The sequence below is a fragment of the Halichondria panicea genome, chromosome 7 (genome assembly GCF_963675165.1).
Source record: "Halichondria panicea chromosome 7, odHalPani1.1, whole genome shotgun sequence".
NCBI classification, from domain to species: domain Eukaryota; kingdom Metazoa; phylum Porifera; class Demospongiae; order Suberitida; family Halichondriidae; genus Halichondria; species Halichondria panicea.
Genome location: NC_087383.1, coordinates 391,488 through 418,046, shown reverse-complemented (window position 1 = coordinate 418,046; position 26,559 = coordinate 391,488). Strand labels below are relative to the sequence as shown.

The 26,559-nt window shown below is 43.3% G+C and overlaps 4 protein-coding genes across 6 annotated transcripts; all 4 read right to left on the bottom strand.

Moving 5' to 3' along the window:
• Nucleotides 1-134: 134 nt before the first annotated feature.
• On the bottom strand, nt 135-6,391 carry LOC135338042 (protein glass-like). 2 transcript variants are annotated; one of them, XM_064534055.1, is made up of 4 exons: nt 6,229-6,391; nt 4,816-5,480; nt 3,594-3,891; nt 135-1,853 (listed from the first exon to the last, which is right to left on the bottom strand). In XM_064534055.1, exons 2-4 carry the CDS (start codon nt 5,477-5,479, stop codon nt 266-268), a joined length of 2,550 nt encoding a protein of 849 aa, XP_064390125.1. In that variant the 5' UTR covers nt 5,480; nt 6,229-6,391; the 3' UTR covers nt 135-265. The 2 variants fall into 2 exon arrangements, with proteins under 2 accessions (XP_064390125.1, XP_064390124.1); XM_064534054.1 differs by having other exon boundaries at nt 4,816-5,514; nt 6,229-6,390.
• A 1,219-nt stretch (nt 6,392-7,610) lies between these two features.
• Nucleotides 7,611-8,423, bottom strand: LOC135338927 (brain-specific homeobox protein homolog). Its single transcript, XM_064535021.1, has 2 exons — nt 8,255-8,423; nt 7,611-8,047 (listed from the first exon to the last, which is right to left on the bottom strand). The coding sequence occupies exons 1-2, from the start codon at nt 8,421-8,423 to the stop codon at nt 7,611-7,613; spliced, it is 606 nt and encodes a 201-aa protein (XP_064391091.1).
• Nucleotides 8,424-8,692: 269 nt separating this feature from the next.
• Nucleotides 8,693-22,679, bottom strand: LOC135338037 (chondroitin sulfate proteoglycan 4-like). Its single transcript, XM_064534048.1, has 7 exons — nt 22,455-22,679; nt 17,919-18,742; nt 17,615-17,686; nt 17,189-17,509; nt 15,914-17,008; nt 15,458-15,640; nt 8,693-14,639 (listed from the first exon to the last, which is right to left on the bottom strand). Exons 1-7 carry the CDS (start codon nt 22,549-22,551, stop codon nt 8,952-8,954), a joined length of 8,280 nt encoding a protein of 2,759 aa, XP_064390118.1. The 5' UTR covers nt 22,552-22,679; the 3' UTR covers nt 8,693-8,951.
• Nucleotides 22,665-26,507, bottom strand: LOC135338043 (regulation of nuclear pre-mRNA domain-containing protein 2-like). Of its 2 annotated transcripts, XR_010395405.1 has the most exons (7): nt 26,293-26,507; nt 26,099-26,228; nt 25,733-25,880; nt 25,293-25,422; nt 24,918-25,093; nt 22,966-24,736; nt 22,665-22,729 (listed from the first exon to the last, which is right to left on the bottom strand). XR_010395405.1 is itself a non-coding variant. In XM_064534057.1 (6 exons), the coding sequence occupies exons 1-6, from the start codon at nt 26,447-26,449 to the stop codon at nt 23,039-23,041; spliced, it is 2,439 nt and encodes an 812-aa protein (XP_064390127.1). In that variant the 5' UTR covers nt 26,450-26,507; the 3' UTR covers nt 22,964-23,038. The 2 variants fall into 2 exon arrangements, 1 of the variants encoding a protein (XP_064390127.1); XM_064534057.1 differs by lacking the exon at nt 22,665-22,729 and having other exon boundaries at nt 22,964-24,736.
• Between the last annotated feature and the right edge of the window lie 52 nt (nt 26,508-26,559).

The window sequence follows — 26,559 nt, the reverse complement described above, 5'->3', positions numbered from 1 at the left end:
CCTAATTTCACTAAGACGACCTTTCCCTTATTTCAACAAGCCAAAAAGCCCATTGCATGCACACTAAAATGACATTTTCAGCAAACATGCCTTAATAGTTTAATTGCCCATGTTAATGACTGTTGCTAACCGGCTTTTCTCAAATTAATATGTTATTTTCAGTATACAAATATTTTCAGTATACAAAACTGATGGTGGTGGATCAAATCACAAAAAGGACATTGTTACAAAGAAAAGTTCTGGACAACTACATAGATCTAGCTACCTATAACAATGGCTCAGTCTTCACCATAGCAGTGTCACTAGGTATCCTCTTTATCCGAAACCTGCGAGGTCCTTTAGAGCCGGCTTCCCCGTCTCCTTCGTCTGTCCTATTGTGTTTTCGTTCGTGGGTGTTTCGGCTTCCCGCCTGCGAGAAGGCTTTACCGCACACTCGACATTTGTACGGTTTCTCTCCTGTATGTGTGAGTTCGTGTTTCTTTAAACTTGACATCTCAGCAAAACACTTTGTGCAGCCATCAAACTTGCACGAATAAGGGCGTTCACCAGTGTGTGTTCGAATATGGTTCTTGAGATTGCCAGCTGTTGTGAAAGCCTTGGTACAGTCAGGATACGGACATACAAATGGTCTTTCTCCAGTGTGCACACGCCTGTGCACATTAAGGTGCTGGGGTGTGTAGAAACGTTTCCCACAACTCGGGAAATCACATTTGCACGGACGATACGAAATGTGGATTTGTTGGACGTGGGAACGCAAGTGTGCTGGGAACGAGAATGAACGATCACATCCTGGGTGATCACACTTGTAGGGCTTGTCTTTTTCTCGTTTAGGGGAGGTCTCAAGGATGCTACCATGTGGGAGGTGCTCCTGTAGGGAATAGGGATGGGTCTCGGTCGAGGCTAGACACTCGGATATTGGTATGGAAATGACGGGAATGGAATGGGGACTTTCTTGTGAGACTGCTTCTCTCTCCAGTTTGACACCAGGTAATGGAAGTGAACTTGATGACTGTATGACTCCGGGTCTGCTTATGAAATGTGTGGGCATACATGTACGGAGAATTCCTTCCTTAGAGTCGATGTGTGGGTGTGGTTGGATGCTGTACGGAGCTCCTCCTGTGGAGGTGTGGAGAATGTGATGCTGGGGGAGTGTGTGAGGGGAGACAGGACTTGTTAGTTGATGATGGGGGGCGGTTGCCACACACGCTAAAGTGTCCAGATTTGGTGCAGCCACGTGCGGAGGGGAATTGACAGTCATGTGTGCACTGGTGGGCTGATTCGGAGATGGCATGCCATTGGAATGGGACATCGTATTGTTGGTGATTGTATGGAATGCGGGCAGAGTTGTGACAATTTGATGGTGTCCTGCTAGAGGGCCCGCTACTGGCGCAAACATTGGTATATTAGCACTGCCATTCGAGGAGAGAGAAGTTGAAGAGCCACTCAGTTTCGAGTATCCACCCTCGATGACTTCGTTCTCTGTTCTAGTGATGATAGACGTACTGGGAGCATCGTTAGCCACATCAGTACTGCCTTCTCCACCCGCAGTGGTGGTGGATGGAGCTTTCATAGTGTTGCACAAACTGGAACCTCCTGAGAGAAAACTGCCGAATGTGATGGAGCCATTGGCGTTGATAAAAGGCGTGGTTAAGTGCTGCTGACTAGGGTAGACATAGAGTGGAGGGTGAAGGAGAGTAAAGAGGCCTGGACAAGACGAAATGTTGGCATCGTTTGAGGTAGAGTTTGGTAGGAGACGTGAGAGTGAGGTGAGCGATAGTTCAGGGAGACTGCCTCCGAATGCAAAGTACTGGTTGCCCAGCGATGGCATGGTGGCTGTTTCCACATTGAGGTTTCTGTGATGTGTGTGTGTGTGTGTGTGAGTGTGTGAGGTGTGTGTGTGAGAAGAATGCTATAATTATATTAAATGGCAAATATCATGTGACAGGATGTCATCAAATTGGCCCGTTATAGTGATAATTAACATAACATAAACATGCAGGTACATCTGTTGAGTAGTCTAATAAGGAAGTCAACAGTGCAAATGTTGTCCCATTATGTATGAGGAACAAAAAGGAATAGTTTCATGACATTTATGCAAATGAAACACTGGTTTACAGTGTGTCAAACACACAAGTGTTGTACCACTAAAATAAAATGCAACTAAAACGAAACATGCAGTAGTCAATAATGGGTGTGGCACCTAACTCTATCCTACCTCTAACCCTAACTCATAGTATTGACCTTAGTTTTGGTTTTGGTTGTTGGGTTTTAGTGGGACTACACACAAGCTATACATGTATACATAATAGCTACTACTTATATATGCATTTCTTGAATGGTCAGACACACAGCAACATAATCTATATTTATAAAGAACCCCACATCAAGTCCTAATAAACCATCAAAGAGGAGCCAAAACTAGTAGTGTGTAAGCTTAATCCAATTAGGATTTGTGGGTTGATTAGTAAGGGTGCAACTTCAAAGGCATGCCAGGCCATAGCTCAAACAACTAAGATAACAACCAGGATGCTGTAGGTTGAAACTACCTTTGATCCTGACTGCATCCAGCCTGAAGGCATGTAGCCATGAGGGCATTATGCTAGCTATGTGCTATTACAGTCATGTATGCTAAAAATGTTCAATTATCTAATTTTAGGTAAAACACTGCCCCTGAGGCCTAAGAAGGCTCTTAGTGACTGCTGTTCTAAGTTGGTAACACATGTACACTGCCCCTAGGGCCTAGATACATTATATAAGGGAGGCCCTCAGTGATTAATGTACATTGCTGGGACCTAGCCAGCTAGCCTACAAAACAAAGACACATTGATTGATGGGGTGAGTGAAAGTGATCTCTAGCCAGAATATTTGGCAACAAGGCACAACTTCCCACACACACACACACACACACAGCCACCTATATACCTATACAGACTAGCCAGTATAGCAGCTAGTTATGTCTTACAAAGCGTGTTGCCACCCAAGTTATACACACTAAAATGTAATTAGTACGCTATTACCCATATCAGACCACCAACCTATGAATATCAATGTTTCTAAACTTTGATGTTTGGCACTCCTAGTTTGGAAATGGATAGCTCCAGGGTTCACCCTAATGCTGTCTGGGCATACTGCAAATGCTCTTTCATTATCTCCAAAACAACAAGTATTTGGCACAGACACTGGGGCACAAGCCCCTATAAACAAAAGTTTCCCCACCAGTAATCTCATTATTTGCCCACCAGACAAGACTAAAGAGTTAATTGGGTGAAGCCTACAAAGAAGAAGTAATGGGGCCTTAAAATTGAATTCATTCAGGTAAGGATTTATACAAGGCTCCAAACAATAGGGATATGCGAATGTCATGCAACACTTAGTCACATTTACCGCACACACAGACACACGCTACTTTTTCAATGGGTCAATACTCAACCATTAAACTTTGATTGACAATAATACACCTGTTTGGGAAACATTGAGCTGAATAAAATCAATTAATCAATATTTCATTAATTGAGAATCAAGACACATCAGGTGTTCGTACTCCCACATCCTCACACACACGCCCACGCCCACACCACACTACACACACTCACCCTGTGCTTTTCATGTTAGACATTCGAGTGGTGAGGGACATTTGCGATGCCCACAGTTGACTCAAACTGCCTCCGAAACGAAACGAGGACAGAGAACTGCTCAAACTGGAAGTCCGAGAACTTAGAGGAGGATTCATTGGAATGTCCACCAGCGCTTGTACGGGGTAAGAGACCCGAGGGGTGGGGTCACTAGTCGAGGGCGGTAGTTCCTGGGAACAGCTAGGGGTCTGTTCGACCTCATTTTTCACGTGCCTCCTCTTCGGGGGGCAGCCTTCAGAGCTCTCACTGTCAGGTTCATCTGCAGGGGGGTTGAATGTGGCGATATAATTACTCAACGGAAAGACAATCTGCAACAGAGCCTCTTACAACTGAGAGAGACAGTGAGAAGTGAATAGGTGTACAAGATATACTTATTCATACTATGCAATTCGATAAGAGCAATTGGACGTAGGTACATAGCTCCATCACAACTATCAGCAAGCAACAATGGCCTACATTAAATTAACTACACGTAGTTACAACACAAGTATCAATGGCGATAAAATCTTAATCACTCTCATCGTAAAGCATTCAATAATTGTGACAGGCTCTGGGAAAACAGACCAATTGGAGCAGATATTGGTATTGAGCAAAAGCCAGATTTATGGACTACAGTGTATAATCTCATAAATTTTTTTCTTGGATTATAGTTATCTATAGTCTTTCTACTACCTCTCTGCAAAATCTGATGCTCTGAATCCAACTCTTTCCACCAAAGCGCTTTGTCTAAACAGCCACCATTACCTTACTTTTCCCAATTTAGCAATCTTTGAGTGGGCGTTTCTCAATACTGCTGTTTTACAACTTCGAGTTTCCAACGCGCATAACTCAGGCATGGAACAAGGTATGTGCAAACTAAGCATATCAATGCGCAGGCAATTCTTTGCTCTATCATCTGGTATATAGATCGCAAAAATTATAGCTTGCGCCAATTGGTCTGTTTTCCCAGAGCCTGTCACAATTAGTCTGCATGTACAACACGTCATGTATTACCAGCGTATCAAGCATCCAAATAGCCGGTGCTGAAACAAAGATCAACATGCATACTGGCTTTATATCAACCTGGAGATTTTTCAACTACACACTTGGCAATCACAGACAGCATTGGCTACCTGTATACTGTACTATCCTCTATGTTATACAACAAACTGCAAGCTCTATAAGACAGAGAGAAGTCTTTTACCTGAAGTTTGGTGATGTTTCTCGTGATGTCTTCTCCGTTTGGAGTGTTTCTTGCGTCGCCGACGGTGACTTGATTCACCTCCTCTCTCACAGTGGCCGTGATGATGATGTTCACTCAGCTGCGGTTCAGATGAACTCGTCCTTCTAGTAAGGAGAGCATTAACGGCCGAGCTTCCAGCTGCTGTAGTTGAGGGTGCTACAAACGGTGGTTGCTTTATCTCCACCGGCGAGGCTTGTTGGTCAGGGTGTGTGTGAGAGGTGGTGGGATCGATAGTACGAGGGTCCAGCTGTACAGTCGTTGCAAGTGGTATAAATCTGTTATCACCGTTTGTTGTCGAGGCCAGAGACGGTTGTCCACCAGTGTTTGAGTAATACGCTCTGGGGGGTATAGTTTTCGAGTCTACAGACCCCCCAGAGAGCTGCAGGTTACTGAACATTCCATCGGTTCTAGTCGTAGGTACAAGCGTGTAGTTGGTTCCACCAGGACCAATCAGAAGTGGCGGGGGTACCATGGCGATAGGGATCATTTGTTGTGGGGCAACCGTTCGATAGTTTGGTACAGGGATGGGCGTAGATAAAGGTCGAAGGTCGTTTGACGGACAGTCTGTGGGGGGTGAGTGTACAGGAGGGAAGACAGTTGTGTTCCCCTGCATGGCAGCTAGCATCCTGTGACAATAGAAGACGTCTTGTGAGATAGCCTCTAAGGGGACAAAAAAATTTTCTCATAAATCTATTGATGTGATTATACTTACGGCTAGGAAGACTACACACACAGAAACACAATGCATAATTATACTTAGGCATCAATCTAGCAAGCCATGGAATGCTATGGCACAGCCGTTTGTTTCAATATTGAATTACAACCTTTGGCTGAGAAGAGTTAAAGGTTATGCAAAAGGTCGCAACTTTATACCTTATAATATCAATCTAATACCGTCTAGTCTACAGCGTGGATTTGATAGGTAATTAATACACCCATTGGCTCAGGTGTACAGTGATGGAACATGACAAAGGTTTACAAATAAAGGCTACTCGGATAATAACGAGAATGCAAATAACTTTCCATTATAATCCATTAGTATTGTGGTTCTTTAAACTCATGCACCAGTATTAAAAGTATTGCAAACACAGTAGAGCTACCATCCATACACAGAGTTATTCCAGGACCCTGTGTTTAATATGCTTAGCTTATGCAATATCCTTTAAAAATACCATAATGTGCATGCTGAGCACTCCCTTTAGTTGAGCACTCCCTTTAGCTGAGCACTCCCTTTAGCTGAGCACTCCCTTTAGTTTATATATTTTGTAACTTTTACACGAAAATCACAAGCTTTGCTAGCTATCAAAAAACCCAATCAACAACCATGCATAAAATAATGTTTTAATAGCTACGGCGACCTTGCAACCAACTCACCTAGGTACAGAGAGATAGTTAGCTCAGTTTGCAATCAGACAGAGAGGACTGTAATACCAAAGGCTTGCTGGGTTTACATAGCTCGAGATATACAAGCTAACACACCACACACGTACACACAATGGCTTGATGTTTATTGCTAACTATTCCTACAATTAGATCAGCCACACCCACCCAGTTGTTAAAGTAATTTCAGAATCAAACACTAAACTGCTTGATAAAACAGAACCCATGCATGCTAATTTCTACATAACAATGTCAATGTTTGGTTCAATGGACACGTTTGGTATGCAAAAAATGAATAACACTCAACAGTTAGGCACACATAAAACACTAACGAACATAATTATAACAACAAAGGAAGCCACTGATCATGAGAAATGAAGCGATAAAACGGCTATACAAATTGTGAGTGTTAATTGCAGGACGTCTGAGTGTCATGATCCGATGTCTTATTTATGAGATACGAATTTTAGCTGCTGGCTGAGATTCATCTATTGGAGAAAACGCTTTAAACAACCAATAGACCTGAAAATAGGTTAAAGACAACAATATTCCATATCTATTACACAAACATAGTAGAGAATTGATGTTATGTTGTTAAGGGATACAAGTACTCCCAGGTGAAATATGACCAGTGCCACAACCAGCATGACCACTTTGTTAGGCACCACATCTTCTGAATCCTGGTCCTGGGCAGCCGCTAAGATTCCTGCCATGCATTTACTGTACGTCAGCTGCTGGGTCCGTGTGTAGTTATCTCCTGAGAGTCATCTTGTCTTGGATCCAAACAGCTTTTGCTTTTTTCCTGGGCTTTTTCTAGTTAGAGTGCAACGTGGGGAGGGGCTCACCCACTGGCTGCAATGCGGGGGCGGGGCTCACTTACTGCATAGATCTATGCTGCATGCAGATGGTGCAGTACACTTCGAAAAGCCATAACTCGGGATGGTCCTTTCTCATGGTTTATGAGCTCTATCCATATCACACCTTAATCATTTTGGAGGAAAAAACATGGGCTTACAAGTGGGGGAAAATTGATGAGATTAACCAATCTTACAGATCGAAAAAGCACAAGTATACATAATTATTATAGTACAAAGGAGGTTGTCCCCACAAAAAGGACAAATTAATAAGGAATAAAAAAAAATACACTTACATTATAGACATTAATTAGGTCTCGGTTTGGTGTTCTATTTAACACATTTTTGCTTTATAATTAATTGATGAGTGCTCATATTTGCATTCAAGGTGATAAATATGATGTGATGGTTGATTCAGTGCAAATAAACATAAATGGATGGCACATGTGGTTAATACAAAAACACTGAGCATTGTCATTTGTATGAAAAGATTGGTTCCTATAGATACACGTAAACATCATGTTATGGACTGTCGGATTCCTCTTCTTCCATTGCTTCCTGTCTATCCTGCTCTGATAGCTGTCGTTTCCACTTGGTTCTCCGATTCTGATACCACGTCTTGACTTGCTGTTCTGTCAGTCTCAGGGCTTGAGCAAGTCCAATTCTCTCTGGGATGGATAAATACTTTTTCTCTTCGAAGCTTTTTTCTAGTTGACTCATCTGGTCATCACTGAAGACGGTCCTGGCTTTTCTCCTTCGGGAGGTTTGTGCAGTGGCTGTTGGAGAGAGTGGAAGGTAGGGTAGATTTGGCCATAGTAGAAGTGACGGTGTATGGAACGGTAGGAGGGAGGGTCTGGTGATATGTGATGGAGTGAGGGCTGTGGGGCTTGCAATAATTGGAGGTGCAGGTGGTGTGGAGAATACCGGCGGGGTTTGGTAGTGATGAGTGTATTGTAAGCCTGCAGGTAGACAATAATGATTGAGAAAAGTGCTAATGCAGACATGAACTTATTGCAATTCCTTTTGCAAACACAGATTATGCGGTTGTATGTAGATACATGTACATTGTCTTACTAGCTGTGCAGCCATGCAAGAGCTGAACTAGCTGGACAATAGAGGGGCGTAGCTACTCCCCAGCTAGCTATGCTGCTCTAACTATAACTCACTTGCGCTTGTCTCCATTGCTCCTGTAGTGGCTGTGCTATGCACACACACTGAGGGTTCTCCATCTTGTTCCACACTGGAGGCAGCTGCTGAGGACATTCCATCCTCACTCTTCTCAGTAGATTTGTCAGTACCTAGCCCAAGAATGGCCTCAATAGTGAAGGAAGACATCTTATAGCTGCTGCACTTTGATCTACACTGTAAATGCTAGTGGGATCATGCAGCACCTGTACAGTTGTTGCCACTATTGCAGGTGAAAATGGTTATCAAGTGTGCTTATCATCACATATTAGGTGAGATCAGTATTGATTTTCACATTACATTCACAGCTTAATAACATGTTGATCATTGTAGCTGCATGGCCATGGCTGTACTACTAGTAGTTTAATGCTTCATGCTTTTTTTTATGCATGCACCAGCAATTGTAATACCACAATCAATTAATTTTTGAGATCATAATTCATAAGTTGACAATTGACAATGAATTGACAAGCAATTCAAATACATTAACAATAAACAGAGCGAGAGATAACATACATGATAACAAACACGGTAATAAAAAATAGCTGATTCAAATTGCAACAAAAAGATAGATGTACAAAACGTTTGAGATTGATAGGATCTTTGAGGCTACATAGAAATTGAATGGTGGGATTAGAATGAGCTATAAGCAGTACTAAAATAATGGCCTGGCTAGAATCAAAACCAGTATTCTTGTTTCTTGAGGACAGGATGTGTGGACCGAAACAGTTGCTGCACATTCGGATCATTTAGATTTAGATCCAACAGTTCATTAACTCCCTGACCTTCGTCCACCTCCATGTCTTCATCAGGTACACAAACAGTAGTCACATGATCCCTGTCATTAGTTATATGACCTTTGACAGTGATCACATGATCCTCAAGGGCTGAAGGAAATTCCCCACCAGTTAGCTCCTCCCCTTCCTCGTACAGGACGCTGGAACGGCTCTGGTGTCTTGAATTATCATTCGTATGAGTACGAGTGCTGTAGCCAGACTCGGCATTAACAGCACTGTACGCCACTTGAGAGGCAGGACGTACAGGTACGGGCATGGCAATGTTGAGAGGGGGTGGTCTGGGTAGGGAGCGAGAATAGGAGTGATTTGATTCGTTGACGCTGATTTCTGACATGGCAGATTGACGTCCTGATAGAGTAATTGAAACGTTACTGAGAACCCTAGGACGATGGGCCATTAAAGGGAGAGGCCGATGTGCTGTGTACGTGGGACTAGGGACTGAGTAGGGCTGGCTGTACGAGAATGCGTGGGAGTGGGTGGGGCTTCGTATCGGACTTCTCAGTGGAGGCAGTTCCGCATCTTCTGAGAACCCAGACGAAAGAGAACGCTCGTCTTCACTGTCAGGTTCAAAGTTGAACTGATGCGCGTGTCTTGTGGGTGAGGGACTGATGGAGAGAACCTCGTTAGGACGGTGAGTGGGAGTGGCTATGTCAAGATGGAGCTTCTTACGAATTCTTTTCTGTTGAGTAAGACAAAATCCAATGATGATTACTATGATGAGCAGTAGCAATAGGACAACTCCGATGATTGGAACCAGAGTGAACACTGGGAATCCTGATTCAGGTTCCAATTCTGTAGTTGTTGGTGTTGATACATCTGGAATGACGGAGACACGAGTGCTATCAATCATAGGGGGTGGTGTAGCAATAAACGGGGGGACAATACTCAGTTCAATAAAGGCTTCTCCAGGCCTAAAACCAGTGGCCTCAACCAGAAGTGTAAAATTGTCCTTCATAACATTGTCCTCCATTTCAGACGCTGACAGTGGTTGGTCGTAATCCCACACATAAAATACCCAGCCGCGGTGAAGATCATCATAATGGAAGGAGAAGGCATTTTTCTCGTTCCCAGCTGCCCTCTTGGAATCTCGGAATCTTAGTTCCAGGTGGCCGTATTTCGGAGGGTCGATCTGACGAATAGGTTGACGAATGTCTGGTTGAGTAAGTGTAAAAATGTCCTCAGGCAATTGGAAGGAGTATTCACTTTCAATATCCGTGAAATCAACAAATGTGCCGCTCTTCACTTCACCCCACACAAGGACGTGCACTGAGACCGTTTCGTTGGGAACGTACTCGTCTTTGTTGCTAAGAGTCACGACAAACGAATCGCTGTGTTCCCGAGAGTCAGGGTTGGGGATATACCACACTCTCTCGTTGTCAATATCTTCTTGAGTGAATCTGTCCGTCCTATGAATATCTTTAGAATGGGGGGTGGTTTGATTATATACAATACCAACCGTGGGGTGAGTAACTATACTGTAAACTGTGGCTCCATTGTCCCCGTTTGTGTCGGAGTATAGAAACTCTTTAGTGATTTTCACTTTCTGTTCGTTTTGTTGTAAAATCACACGCTTCGTGCCCATAATATTGAGTGTGTGTGGTACAACACTGACATTAAACTGGTGGGGGGTGGGCTGGGTCGGTGGGACAATATTATCAGTGAAATAGAAAGAGAATAAAAATGTTCCCATTGACAATCCTTTTAGTGTCACATGACCAGCATTTACATTCGCCTGAGTGAAATTTTCGCCCACATTCAATACTACATCTTTGAGTAAGATTTGAAAAATTACACCATCTTTCGGCAGAGATCTGATAACAATCTCAATATCTTCCGCTGAGCTATCTTCATCAGTAATCTCCAGGATATGTGTTGTGAGAGTGTGTACGAATCCGACTACTAGTTCCATCCTGGGCTGGATGGTGGCTAGCACAGGAGGAACGTCATTGACCGATATTATGGTAATACTGAAGGTGTCCTCAACATTGTATTGTTGTTGGAAACCCACGACTGTGAGACTAAATCCAAATGAATCCGACAGAGTTTCAGAATTATCGTGACTGTAGCACACATTGCCACTAGCCAGATCACTATGTGAAAAATATGATTCAGAAATAGGTTTGTCGTTGACCACCAGACTTCCGTTGACCACCAGACTTCCGTGTGACGGAGTTTGCATCAGACTAAATCGAATATTCGTATCATTGAGATCTGGTCGACCATTGCCGGCATTCTTCCATGCTTGGTAACGAACATTCCTAGCATCTAGGGAGGATAGACTCAAACAGATGGTGTTCCCTTCAATTACAGTAGCCCCGGTATTGATGGCAGGTCTACCCTCCTCCACCTGGGGCAAATCGATGTTAATACTGAGGTCCTTTCTAACTGTTGTGTCAAAGTCTGTTTCAATTTCTAACCTCACAGTCTCAATAGCTTCCCATCTATCCTCCTCTGTGTGCCTATAGGATACAACACCGTTATCAACTTCCCTCTTAGAGAAGGACATCACTCTTTCGTTGTTCACCAAAAATTCTCCGTATTGCAATTCCGATAGAATGTGGTAGAATATTTCACGAGGTTCTTGATCGTTAGTTACACAATTTACATTGTCAAAAGACAACACCACACTTCCCAGTCGTGATACTGACACGGTGGTCCACGGTTTCACATCACAAAACAGTATGAGAGGATCGGATTCAAACGAGAAATTGCCAGACACAACAAACTCTCCATCTGTCACATTATAGTATATGTATCCGTCCGGGTCTTGTTTATGCACAAACGATATCTTCGCTTCATTTACATCTTGTTGTGTGAAGGTTGAGATAGCCTTAGCAGTATCGTTAGAATAGGCTATGTACGCATCTACCGTATCTTTCAAGATAGTGTACCTCAGTCCTTGACTGTCTGTGTCCTTATCAGTGGTGTTCAAGTATTCCTCACTCAGGACTTTGGTTTCTCCCGCCCATAACTGCAAAGTTAGCTCTCTGCCTGGGTCTAGTATCGGCCTTTGGTCGTTATGCGGAGTGATAATGATATCAAATACATGTGGATCACTCTCGCGGCTAATCCCTTGCATCGTATCTGATCGGTAGAAGAACGTAAATTCGTCACCCTCGTCCTCTCCTCCGTAATGAATATACACAATGGATTGTCTTTTTAACTGAGAAGTGGTAAAATTGGAAATTGCTGTCTCCTCAGTTACGGTATTCCTGAGATAGCCTTTGGTAGGCGGAGATGTGATGATAAAAGCACCTGGGGCTTGGCTGAGGTAAAAATGCTCGACTATGAAATCTAGCGACTCGAGAGCACCATTTTGATCTTCTTCAATGGCCAGAGTGCCTACGGTGAGCTCGACAATTTCGGGAAGGAGGTATATGTTCACTTTGTACGTGGTGTTGGCAGTGTTAGTCCCGTCAGAGATACTGAAAATGAAACTATCTTGAAGAACACCTGATAGCGTACCCGATGTGCTCCTGTAGCGAACAGTATCTTCTTCTAGATCAAATTTCGAAAATTCTTTCGTGAGGGTCCAACCTCCTTGAGCTCGATTCAATTCAATGATACCTCGTTCTGTTGCATTGATCACAGTGCAGACAATTTTATCATGATCGGAGTCGAAGACTTCTTTTCCTTCTATGGTGTCGTTATCCGTGATTCTGATAACATTCTCGTTTATAAGTACCTCGTTTCTAAGAACTAATAGCACAGGGTCAAATATAACAGCCTCAGGAGAGTCGTCATCGATTATCTCTATGGTGATGCCAAACGAGAAGTTTTTATCTCTCTCACGTCCCATGTGATCACTGAGTTTGAATTTGAATGAGTCATTAAATGTGTTGCTATGGTCATGTGAGTACCACAGTTCTCTGTTTACAACTTGTAGCTGACTGAACTTTCCACCATATAGTAGTATAGTTCCGTTCAGAAACAGCTGTCCATGAGAAGGGGGTGCTGTGACTTCATACAGTATCTTTTCATCGCTGTCCACATTATAATCGTTGGCAGAGTAGCGGAGATGTTGACCATCTATTGTCGCATTCCCCCCTTCCAAAACTTCGAAATTGACACGTCCAGGCACTTCAGTAAAAATGATGTCAACAATTTTGATATTCACGATTTGTCTATTAGCACCACCCCTTTCCAACTTGGCTAGCTCTAAAGTTTCATCGACTCTTAATAAGAGAATGTCTTTGGGTACTTCGCTGAATTCAGAGGCTTTCAGGAAAAGTCTACCATCTCGAACATTTTGTTCTGTCCAATTGTTGATTCTCAAGTCAGGGTCAGAGTCCAAATACATGTAGCTGTTGAAAGGAGTGTTAGCAATCGTAGTGTAGATCAAGTCTTTGTTGTCGACGTCACTATCCTTGTCATCAGCACTCAAATGTACGCTTGTAATTTGGATCGAACCACCTTTTGAGACGACCAGCTCATCGGGTAAATTTACAATGATTGACGGAACATGATCGTTGACTGGTATTATACGAATGTTGATTAGTTCTGTAATGGTGATGACATCTTTCGGGTTTGACAAACGATACGTAGCTATTCCTACAGTGAAGGAATCGAACAAAACCTCGTATGATGTGTTACTCTGGTACATAAGGTTCCCAATGCGTATGTCCTCCGCGTCGAATCTCGTCGGCATTATGTCCGGATCTGATGGGGCAAATTGCGAGTGCAATACGAGCACACCATACTTGGGGTGCATGGCAGGGTGGAAACGAACTATACTGTAACCAGGGGGAGGGGTCACACTAAAGTCGTTGATGCGGATTGTATAATTGTCTCCCTCAATTACACTTATGCCGGGATTGACTATCGTTAAATTAACGAAGTGGATGTTGAGAATCAGTTCTTTCTCCTCACTGCACACACCCACTCGAGAGCACACTTGAAAGGTGAAATTATCAGGCAATCGACCCGATTTGAGAGGTCTCAAATATGCGATATGCATGTTATCTACGTCCGCTTGGGTGAAGAAATCAATTGGAATGCTCGATGGAATACCCTCGTTGATGATGATACCGTGTGCTGGAGGGTTGGTGATATTGTACAGAATAGCTGCCCCGCTGTCACCGCGTGTATCGTTGGCCCAGAGATGGGTGGAGTTAATGACTGAGAGTCCATCGTTTGAGACGGTAGCGGCTTGCACTTGAATGTAATCTGGAATTTGAATCGGATTGATGCAAATATTGTATAGGTATGGGCCCTCAAGAGTATGTCCGTACTGGAAATAAAGTTCTACTGTTTCGACTCGAAGACGATAAAGTTCCGTAGATGTGTACTGATATTGTATTCTTCCCATACGTAGATCACTGATGGTGAACTGTGACGCAGAATCCTGGTTGCCATTGACGACCTGGCCGTATAGAAGGGATTCCCCCATCGACACATTTACCATGTTAACGAGGTTAGAGTCCATTCCATGAGGGTCACGCATCGTAAATTCATAGTCACTGATGTTGAGGATTTGGTTTCGATTCGACGTTAGGTCAAGTGAGAGACAATGGGCGGAGTCAGGTTCGATCACAGTCAGAGTATGAGGGATGGCATGGACCTCAATAATCTGCAAGGGGAAGGGGTGTAGTCATAGCACAACTCGTATGTCTTATACATTGTATCATACTCCAGAAAATGGACTCTAAAAAAATTGATGATTTAAGCACACCATATTGTAGCACACTACTAAACAGCTACTAAATGCATCTTTTAGTTTTGATATTGGACAATCCTAACTCAAGTTATGGCTTCTCAAAGTTAGATCCGAAAGTAGGCCTGATTTAGAAAAAACATCCACTAATTAGCCCACGCTTTTTCCCAGAAAATGGACAATTTGGACTATAAAAAAAATCGCTGATTTAAGCACACCATTTTTTAGCACAACCAAACAGCTACTAAATGCATCTTTTAGTTTTGATATCGGACCATCCTAACTCAAGTTATGGACAATCAAAGTTAGCTCTGAAAACAGGCCTGATTTAGAAAAAACACCCACTAATAATAGCCCACGCTTTTTTCCAGAAAATGGACTATAAAAAATAAGCACACCATTTTGTAGCACAACCAAACACCTACTAAATATACATCTTTTAGTTTTGATATCAAACCTTCGTAACTCAAGTTATGGCTTCTCAAAGTTAGCTCCGAAAATAGGCCTGATTTAGAAAAAACATCCACGCTTTTTTCCAGAAAATGGACAATTTGGACTATAAAAAATAAGCACACCATATTGTAGCACAACCAAACACCTACTAAATACATCTTTTAGTTTTGATATCGAACCTTCCTAACTCAAGTTATGGCCGCTCAAAGTTAGCTCCGAAAATAGGCCTATTTTTAAAAAAATACCCACTAATTTGTTACACATACACGGCCATTACTTACCGGCCAGGGTCTTAAGATCGAACCACCATCGGTAATCTTGAGGGCCTGGTTGTATGAGAGAGGAACTGACGGGTCCAATTGATGTACAAACACCACCTCCGCATTCAAAATGTTTGACATTGAGCACTTGGTGATGCGTTCGTCGAATTTGTTGCGAAAAGCAAAGTAGCCAGTGGGGGTCTCCTGTGTGTGTGTAAATGTGGGGTGGAAACATTTAATGGAGCACTTAGCAACATACATTTATTGCATGCTGTCATAAAGGCAATACAAAATGACCTACATGTACATGTACAGTCTACAATATTAGGTAAAGGGTCAACATGCACACAAGCTACACAGGCAATAACACTGTAGTTCAAATAAAGTGTTCCAGTACTACAGACTATTCTTTACAGAGCTCTACACACATCACACATCACACAACAAGCACACATCACACATCACACAAGCTCTCACGTCAGGTCTATTAGAGCGAGGCCTCCTGAACGAAATGGTTAGCTCTTCCCTGGGCAAGTCAGCATCCTCTACCAAGATATGCCCTCTTGTTATAATCACATACGAGCCTTCAGTCACGTTTATACTGTGTAGACTGTACGTTGGTATGTTGTCATTATCTGGTGACACGATAATCGTCATGGTGATGACATCAGAGGGGCGTGGTTGTTTAATCAGAGGCACACTCACGGTTGGTTCTATCCGAATGTTAAAAGAGTCACTAGACTCCTCGAGCTCGTTACCATTATTTTGATAATAAACTACATCGGATTGAAAATCAGCAAGAGAGAAATTTCCTCCAGAGAAAATCGGTACCCCACGAACTTGTATTTCACCGACACTGGGTGGAGACTCGAGTACAAAGATCGGCTGTAGTTGTTCAATTTTTATGTCCACTCCTAAACCGACAGGAGCATAGAGCACTTCCTGTTCGCTCAGAGCCACGCTGATAATATTATGGTTGATGAGTGTGCGGTCGCCCTCGAGAACTGACACGTTACGAGGGTCGATAACGAATTCGGGTTGAATCAACAGGAAATCGTCTAAAGTGTGAAAACACACACTTTCGTACCCGTTTGGGTTACTACTAGGCTGAATGTATACGGAACTTCTCAACCGAAACTTGAGAGTGTGAATGCCTCCATCTTCCCCAGTGTGGACAAACCTAACATGTCCATCGTCGATGTTTTTCTGAGTGAAGTAGCCAATCACAGACGGTGTGTTTAGAAATTTTCGAGAGGATATGCTCTCGTTGATAAGGGACCATCGGTTGGCTTCGTACACTTCCAAACGTCCGTTGCTCGGGGCGACGAGAACATCGTATGCGATCTCAGGAGATTGGTCCTGAAAGTCGGTGGTAGAGTTCAGATATGATGAGGTGAGGATGAAAGTGTTGCCCACATCGAGAAACATACACTCAGAAAGATTTGGATTGAAGGAGATTTGCCCGGGATGTGTGCGTACTGTTATTTTGGGGTAGATGGTGTTGTGATTGTTCCCTATTAGGCTGTCTTGCACACGCAGCACGATCCTCATAGTGACATCAGTGTCGTTCAACTGTGAGGGAGGGAGAGAGGGAACAGTGAAGTGAACATGTACTTTGTTTTGGGAAATGAACTAGCTACATAATTATGTGTAAAGAAGAGCCTACACTGTACATGTATGAAATATATACCATCAAAACCTTAGTAGAATCATAATTAGAGATAACACACACAAACAGACAAACACACTTACTGCAAAGTGTTGAAAAAAGATTCTTCCATCATTGATCGATTCTTGTGAGAAGAACATGATTTTGTGGCCAGCATGATTCACCACCTGGCCCCCCATCGTGCCCACACAGCCGCCACACTCGACCTGCTCAACCGTGTACTCAATATTCTCGGGGTCTGTTGTTTCCTCGTCCACGACGGTGATGGTGTGTGGTGTGAGTGGGCGTCGGGTGCCAGCTGCCAACGAGAGAGTGTTTTGATGAAGCACATACGGCTTGTTATTGACTTTAACGATTGAGAAGGGGAGAATAATCTCTTGAGACCAGGGACTTTCCCCACCATCCTGTAAGTGTAGAGTTGCCATAGCAATTGGTACAGTAGCATGAACACAAAGTATAATTTACATGTAACTCTATGATATTATATGATAAATGTGAACTTCAATTACCTGACATTCGAGAGATGCTCTCAAAACTGCCGAGTCAGTAGCTCCCAGTACACCACCATGGCGATACATAATCTGGAGGAAAACAGAATGAAAACCTCCCAACAAGAACAACAAAGTAGCTAGTACATGAAAACTACACAACTAAAATTTGGCAGGTATTATATTTGGCACTTGGCATTTTTTAATTTGGCGTCTCAAGCGTGGTTACTACAGCGATAACGTTGCGTTCATCGGAAAAACTGTTTTTAAAATTCGCCAAGAACACTTGCCAAATTTTCCTGCTATACAGTATACATGCTCTAACCTGTGACAGGGGATCCGAAGATTGGAGTTCATGATAATAGAACCTCGAGATGTGTTCATCGTTCCCTCTTACGAAGTATCCACTACTCGGTTGACCAATCACATCAAATACAACCCTGTTCACAAGATCACTGTGATACCAATATCCGATATCGTAGCTAACTAAATCGCTGGGAATGGTGATAGGTAGATTCATATCAGAGATGGTGATATTCGTCCCTTTATCGACAACCGCTTCTCTTGCCTCGATCAAAATCTCCCCCCAAAGAGAGTTAGTCCCGACCCCCAGACCTCCGGAGGGCAATCGTCGAGGGGGCACACAGCATCCCTGATTGTAACCCCCTTCATCAATAGAAGCGGAGAAATCAACAGCTTGAGAATTGATTGCAACATTTGATAGACAGCCAACAAAGTTTCCGGAAGTTGTATTAGAGGAAGGATCTCCTCCCAAGTGTAATTCCCCGGTAAAATTGAGGGAGTAAATTAAAGTTGAGGAAATTGCAGTCTCTTGTACTTGCAGAGTAAAATTGTCTCCAGATACCGATAATTCTAGTTCTAGCCATGATTGATTTGACTGATGGATGCTTAGAGGTATCGCTTGGTCCACTCGTTGTTGGGAGTCGAGTAGAAGCATCGTGAGAGTGCTGTTGCCGAGTACGAGTTGAAGAGAGCGGCCGTGGGCGGATGCTTCTGGTGTGAGGAGAGTGTCATGGGCGGACACTGCTGCTGTGAGGAGAGTGCCATGGGTGGCTGTGAAAGCAAGACAGACATGTAGCGAGTGGGAGGAGGGGGTGTGGTATGACTGAGTAGCTCCGTAGAATGATGCTGCAGAGAGGAGAGCACACTGTTAGACATTTTCAGTATTTGCAAATAAAGAGACTAGCGTGATAATAGTGAGGTATATACATGTACATGTATGTAGCTAGAGTATAGCGGGTATACTTCTAGGGTATAAACTTTCGGGAAAGACCGTTAGAAAAGTTTTCGCGGAATAGCAGCCTTTTGCAACATGCATGCATGCATGCGATATTAAATTCGAGGGTATAAATGTTTGCGGCACATACTAATCAGCGAAAACCGCAAACATTTATACCCTCGAAATACACCCGCTATACGGTATTTTCAACAAAGATTCCACTAGTTCCCGCCCACACACAGTTGAAGTCTTCCCCACCACTATAGTGTCTAGACACCTTCATACCAACGAGCTACCTAACTCAATCAAAACGAATGGCCACAGTTAGCGATTAAGCTCTGGGAAAATGCCTGAGACTCTTACGAGTGTGTCTGTCGAAAAGATAACATTAGATTAGCGAGGCATGCAATAGTAGGTACTAGATGACACTCCCCCACCCTAAGAAGCCACACACACGCTCTCTCAGAGCAGCTCAGGCCCTCGCATCTGTCTACTAAAGTACAGCTAGAGGTTGAGAAAGGACACGAAAGTTTGTATACCAGGAGACACAGGTATTTGGGGAATCTAAACGATATGAAGTTTGTCTCAAAATCTGAACCAGAGAATTTAGCTAACTTCAAAGATGAGCACAGGTGAGAACAAATTGCCAGGATTGATAATTTAGTAGAAACGAACATAACTACACGATGTTACCAATGGTAACTAAATGTACAAAGAGGGTGCTTGCTATGTCTTTGTGCATAACATAACATACACAAAATACCAGGTGTTCTGTGTTGGACACTTCTAAAGCAAATTACCCAAGCAATGATGCACATTCATTGGCATACATGTACCTTCAACAATGTACGTGGGCTTAACAAAGACAGGTTATTGGATATCAAACCAGTACATCACTACAACAGTAAAACAAGCAATCCCTTGCAGGGGGTAGCATTTCAGGGGGGCAGAGATGTAGCATTGCAGGGGGCAGAGGGTTAGAGGAGTAGCATTGCAGGGGCCAAGGGTTAGGGTGTAGCATTGCAGGGGTTACATGTAAACAAGCGATGAGTATCACCACAACATTGTACTCTTTAAGGAAGATCAAGGGAGGACGTTTCACTTTAATCCTTCATTTTTTCTACAACATCTTATAGACACGATTATTATACAAACTCTAATGAAATGCACACACCCACACCCACACACCCACACCCACACACACACACACACACACACACACACACACACCCACACACACACACACACACACACACACACACACACACACACACACACACACACCCACACCCACACACACACTGCATGTATGCAAAGTCCACTATATACTCACTATCGTACTATAATTATGCAAAAGTTTACATTGCCAAATATTATAGTCTCTCGACTACGACCTGGGACAATGGCAGAAGAGTGGCTCCGAGATGCACATTCCACGACATACCAATCATATCAATCCCATAATAGTTTACAAAAATACGGTGCACAACCAATTAATACATAATAATACAGACAACGCCATGAATGACAACCCATTTTTACGGACTGCTTTTATTCTATAATACGTAATTACAATATCAGTTCAATTGGTATCTAAAACTTAAAAAGACAATATCACGGTATACGCAGCATTACACAAAAATTATAATAATTATAAAAAAGCAAATAGACGAGCCAACACCTGACACTAATAGGGAGTGACTATAGCCTTAATTGAAACTGAATAGCTTAAGCATATTTCTCTATACGAGGATGAGGCTTCTGATGACAAACCACAATCATAGTTAATTAGTAAATAGACATTTGAACTCCGTTGATGCCAAATTCTTACCAGCTTAGAACATCTCAGGGTGGGACAATCGTGCAATGTAAACATCAACAGTTAACAACAACATTAACATCAACATTAAATGCGGCAATCGATGCAGCAATCGATGCGGCAATCGATGCGGCAATCGATGCGGCAATCGATGCGGCAATCGATGCGGCAATAGATCAAAAACTGGACAATATATAATTATAAGCTACAGGGAACCTCTGTTAACAAGCACCTCCGACTAAAGGCCAGCTGCTATATAACGGCCAGGCACCCAGGTCCCAAATGAACAGTTTGTGTACAAAACAACCTCTCAACAAAGGCCACCTCTGTATAAAGGCCAAAACATTGTTCCCCAAAGGTGTCCGTTATAGAGGGGCTCCACTGTATATTACTGAAGGTGTAAGTACCTATACAGCTGGCGAAGGGAAGAGACACGTACTAAAATTAGATACTAACGAGGTAACAATTACAACAGACAGAGTGCATTTTGTTTCCTTCTGATCCTAATTAAGCAATTATTATTAAAAATATTCACAGACGAAGGAGACAAGTTTCTCTCGTTCTGTCACGGCTAGTTGATTGGTTGGCGCCATCGACGCAAAGGGCCTACAGCTAAGGCCAGTGAGTGCCTCAGGGCAGTCACGAGGGGGGGGGGAGAGGTGGGAATAAAGGGACTCAAGTGGTAATGACCCATGTTTAAACACGATTGGACGCTAAGAGTTCACAGACATAACCCAGCCACTGAGACTACAATCCATTGCCTCAAGGGATCAGCTGCATGAGGGATCAGCTGCATGAGAGGATCTGTAATGTCTTTCTATGATGTCTTTCTATGAATATCAACCACTGGGACTTCGAAACCATTGCCTGAGCCATGAGGGTATCTATAACGTCTTTAACCCAAGCACTATCACTCCATGAATATTACGAACTATTGCCTGAGGCCATGAGAGTATTCTGTAATGCTTTACACGAAGCACCATCACTCTATGAATATTACAACCAGCACAGATGCTGTTGTGACTCTTAGATCATTGTATGAATACTGTTACCATGACAAACCTGTGAAGACATGCTACAGCAATGAACACACTTACATAGAAAATTACGTTGGTTTGCAAAAAGTGGAGATACATGTACATGCAGCAAAACTAGACCACAATGTGCGAGCACTTAGGAAAACAAGGTTTTAGGTTAGAGCACTTCTGTTCTTGGTTAGATGTAAACTAGTGATACAGCACTTGTAAGAGCTTTAATGAGTTGGTGGTGGCTGATTAAGTAATGACCCACAGGCAATGTAGAGGCTGGGGTCAGAAAACAGACAGCTGCTCTTTATGATAAAGCACATGCACACACACACACACCCCTAAAGGCACCAGTTTGTCTATAATAGCAGTTTCTTTGGCCCTGTTTGTAATTATAATAATAATAGACAAACAACATCAAGGCAATGCCACAGTACACATGGATAGCTTTAATTCCATAAAAATTAACAGTTTTGAACCTCAACGGATGCATGTCATTTGACTTTCTGCCAATTTTAGCATTAGAAATGGATACTCTTAAGTTTTTGCAGTCACGTATATGTATGGCTGGCCAATGACACCCAAGTAAAGGATGTGATGTATAGAGTACATAGTTACAATTATACATAACAATTGTCAATGATCAATATTATCGTTATGGTTATGGTACATTATTTTATACTGCGTACCACGTTACAATTGATCGAAATACATGTATGTATTGTATCTACAATAAAATGTATACAGAACAAACGATTGTACCAATTTTCATTTTACCTTGGGAGTGTCGACTGGAATTGGTTGATAATGCCTCAATGGAGCATACAGACATCAGTAGAATAAGGGCCAAAGCCTTAACGTAGGACACCGACATCTTGAAGGCTTTATTCTAGCCGAAATTTATTCAACTTGTCCATTACTCAGGTTAGAAGCTCGTTTATATACAAAGACCATCTTTTATTGATTACTCGCGATCTGATAGTAAAATTATTCACGTGACAATAATTATAACATTGGGCAACACAGGAAACACATTGCGCGCATACAAAATACCGTATAGCGCGAAATGTTCGAGGGGCTTAATTTTCGCGGATTTCGTGGGTTAGAATTCTATACGAAAATTAAGTCCACGAAAATTGTTCTTTAATTAGAATTACCTGCTATCGTGCAAATATTTAAAGGCGTGGCTTCCGGTAAGCAGTCATTCCGCGAACATTGTGCAACGAAATGGTTTTTAGAGGCCATTCCACGAAATATAAGTGCCTCGAAAATTTCGCGCTATACGGTATGTGCAAGCCAAAAGAAGAGACAGTACTGTATAGATATAACAATATATACATGTACTAATATACATAGATACACTAGCTGTAAGTTGATCGCCTGTCAAACTCAGGTCCATAACGGCCTCTTGATTGTTGTCGAGGTCTTTGATAACCGTCTCCAGCTCTATGGCCATCGGGAGGATGAGGTGGTCTGGCACGAAATCGTGGGGCCCCTCTAGGCCGAGACGAGGGCATTCTCATTCCAAACCTTGGTCTATCAAATCTTTGTCTTGGTGAGGGGTAATGAGGTCTAAATCGTGGGGAGAAATCATCGTAGTGTTGTTGATCATAGTTTTGTTGATCATCATAGTGTTGTTGATCATCATAGTGTTGCTTTTGTTGTTGATCATACTGATGTTGCTTTTGATCAAAGTGATGCTGTTGTTGATCAAAGTGAGGCTGATGCTGCTGCTGATATTGTTGGTCTCTAATCCACGGTGGCACATCGTGTGCTGGCTTTGAGTGCACAGCACCAGGGCCAGCTTGGTCTGAGTTCATTCGAGGTATTTTACTGCTGGGAATGTCCGGGCTACTATTGTTTTCTCTCTTCCTGTCCATTTGCAGGGACTTGGAAAGCGAAGGTAAGAGCTGATCGAGTAGAGTAGTGAGAGCTGGAGTGATCTTGATTTGACTTGCGTCCATAGAGGTAGGTGGTTTGCTACCAGCTTCCATCATGGTGGTTAGAGACTGGCCAGTGTTGCTACTGGTGTGAGCAGCAGCAGGTGGTGGTTGAGGGGACGAGTACAGGGCCTGTAGAATAGGATTGTCCATGTTCAGTTTAGGGCTGGCCTCTTCTGGTGAATAGCGTTCATTTCTGTTTTCTGAAAAGTTGGTGAAAAGTTCATTATCATCGTTGTAAGTTTTGTCATCAGAGTTAGATCCATTGTCATTCGTGGTTGACATTTTAAACAGTTTAGTGGACTTTTGTAAGTTCTCTAATCTTTCATCGATACTGGTTTTAGCATCAGTGTCACTGTTCTCTTCGTCGCTATTCTCTTTCTTGTAAGATACCGGGTCACCCACAACAACTAGTGGAGAGCTATTAGCCGAAGATAGAGCCATGGCTGACATTGCCATGGGATAGGGGGTGGTTGCCATGGGTTTGGCATCAGGTTTGGAGGGCGGTAATATAGGAGGAGCACGTTCCAGGACTTGAGATGGCGGGGGGATTGAGACACCAATTCTTGTGGATGCAGGAACGGGAGAGGGCGGTAGATGTACAGAATGCCGATAAGGGGGTGGTCTGCTGGGGGGCATCCTGGGGGGTCTTTGCATCGGTGGGGGGCGAAAACGAGGAGGATAATTAGCAGCCGTGGGAATTTGAGGCCCAGAGAAATTAGGTACATTAGACGGATAAAAGTTAGAGTTCTGAGGAGCTGTGTACGGCTGCTGTACTGCTGAGGCTGCAGATACAGCCATTAGAGGTTGTGATGAAATAGAGGACATCATGTGCAGCTGTGCAGGTGTTGAGGAAACGCTCATTAAAGTTTGTCCCATCACCCCGTGTGACGATGCTTGCCCCACGGTCATAATGGATGATGACGGGAGAACAGGGGGTGGTTCAATCAGATCCTCAGCATCAGATTCTGACTCTATTTCCATGTCTCCGGCTTCGGTGATATCGGCATCAGCTGTTGGATCAGAGGTGGCTGTTGATTGGGCGCGCTCGAGATCTCGAAGGTGTTGCTGTAGTTTGTCTTTGAATGAATTGACTCGAGTACCCAGATCCTTGTAGTTCTGTACAAATAAAACAGTCAACACACATCACATGAACAAAGAAGGTAAACACATACACTAGTAGCACATACTAACAGTGGTACATGGAACGTACAATGCTTAAAAACACCAGACTTACAAAACAGGGAAAAAAGCAAGTATCTTAATCCTGCTCTACGCCATGAATACGCCTCTTACATACCTGCACAGTTCTCTTGAATTCATTGAATTTATGAGATGAGAATGCCTTTGTGTGTTTAAGCATATCTAGGACATTAATTCTCTCGTTGACCTCCACCCCAAGACACTCGCACAAGTCCTGCAGCTTTTGAGACGCGTCATCAATCTCAGTGGATACTCTGCCACCATCGGCCTTGTCTGGAGGGGAGGAGGTACAGGTATACACATTGCTAGCTTTGTTCGATCATCTAATAATATGTGTACACTGTACATGGTAAGATCACTGATTACTTAAGGGCAAAGTACAAATGCTATAAAGTTTTCTTAAATTAAAGTGGTGGCTTTAAATAACTCACAGTATGAAGCAATCGAATGGATGCTTGGCTAACCAGCTTACCCTTGAGTTGCTCGAGACTGGCTAGAGGGTGACTGATGTCCACTCTAAGATGTGCCAGGTGAGACGACTTGATCTTTAGCTCTGCCTCGAACTTTCCCAGCTCTGTCAGTGCATCCTCCAGTAGTGATAACTGTGTGTGTGTGTGTGTGTGTGTGTGTGTGTGTGTGTGTGTGTGTGTGTGTGTGTGTGTGCGTGTGTGTGTGTGTGTGTGTGTGTGTGTGAGTGCGTGCGTGTGTGTGTGTGTGGAGGAAAAGGGGTTAAAGGAAATGTACACATGCAACTGTCTTCAAAGCTAGCACACATGCACACGATACTGGCCTACTTTACAGATCTTGCCCTACCTACATGTACATACACGGGGTACACTGTAAATTAAGGCTAGCAGAAATAAATGCTTGGAACAGGATCAAACTGAATGTGCTACACACGAACTCCTCTACCTTGAATTCTGCCGGCTTTGCCTCCTGTGTCTGTGGTTTGGTCGGCTCAATGATCATCTCTAGCTCCCCCATGAAAATAGAATCGTACACTCGGCGTTCTTTCCATATCTTGAGCATCCGGTAAACATTTCCCTGGATTTTCTGACCCCTAACGTGAGTGTGTGTGTGTGTGTGTACATAATGGGTAAAGGAAATGCATGTGTCTACACACCACCCCCCACTGAGATGGACCCCCAGTGTAGCATCGTGAATATGTAGAAAACATTGTACGCCCTCCTCTAGACCTCACTGGTATTGTCAACCAGGACGGTGATATAAAGGGCACAAACGGAGACAAACAAAGCACACACACCCACGCCCACGCACCTGACGAGGGGAATGGCTGCACGAAGGGCGTCTTGGAACAGAGTGAGAAACTCTTCGGCACCTCTCCTTCGGCCATTCTGAAGGACATCGTTGGTCAGGTAGAGCAAAATGAGCCGTCTTTCCGTATCTCCTGCACAGGGACAATATATTTAAAAACATGTTCATCCTTGCAGCAGCTGTACACGTCACGTCACCTTTTTTGAATTCCTCTAGCCAAGTGTCCACAGACGTCTTTGCTTTGCTCTTGTGATGTATCATCCATAGTGATAGTGTCTCTATGCTGTCCTGGGACAGGGACAGCCTATCCAACTTCTCTGTCAACGTCTGAATCGAGTAAGAAGACATTCCCATGCAGCATGCATGTTGAAAGAGAGAGAAAGATCATGTGAGGGGGGCGTGACTGCCTCATACCCACGTGGATATGACCTAGCCTCGAGTCCAGGCCCTTTTTAAATGAAACT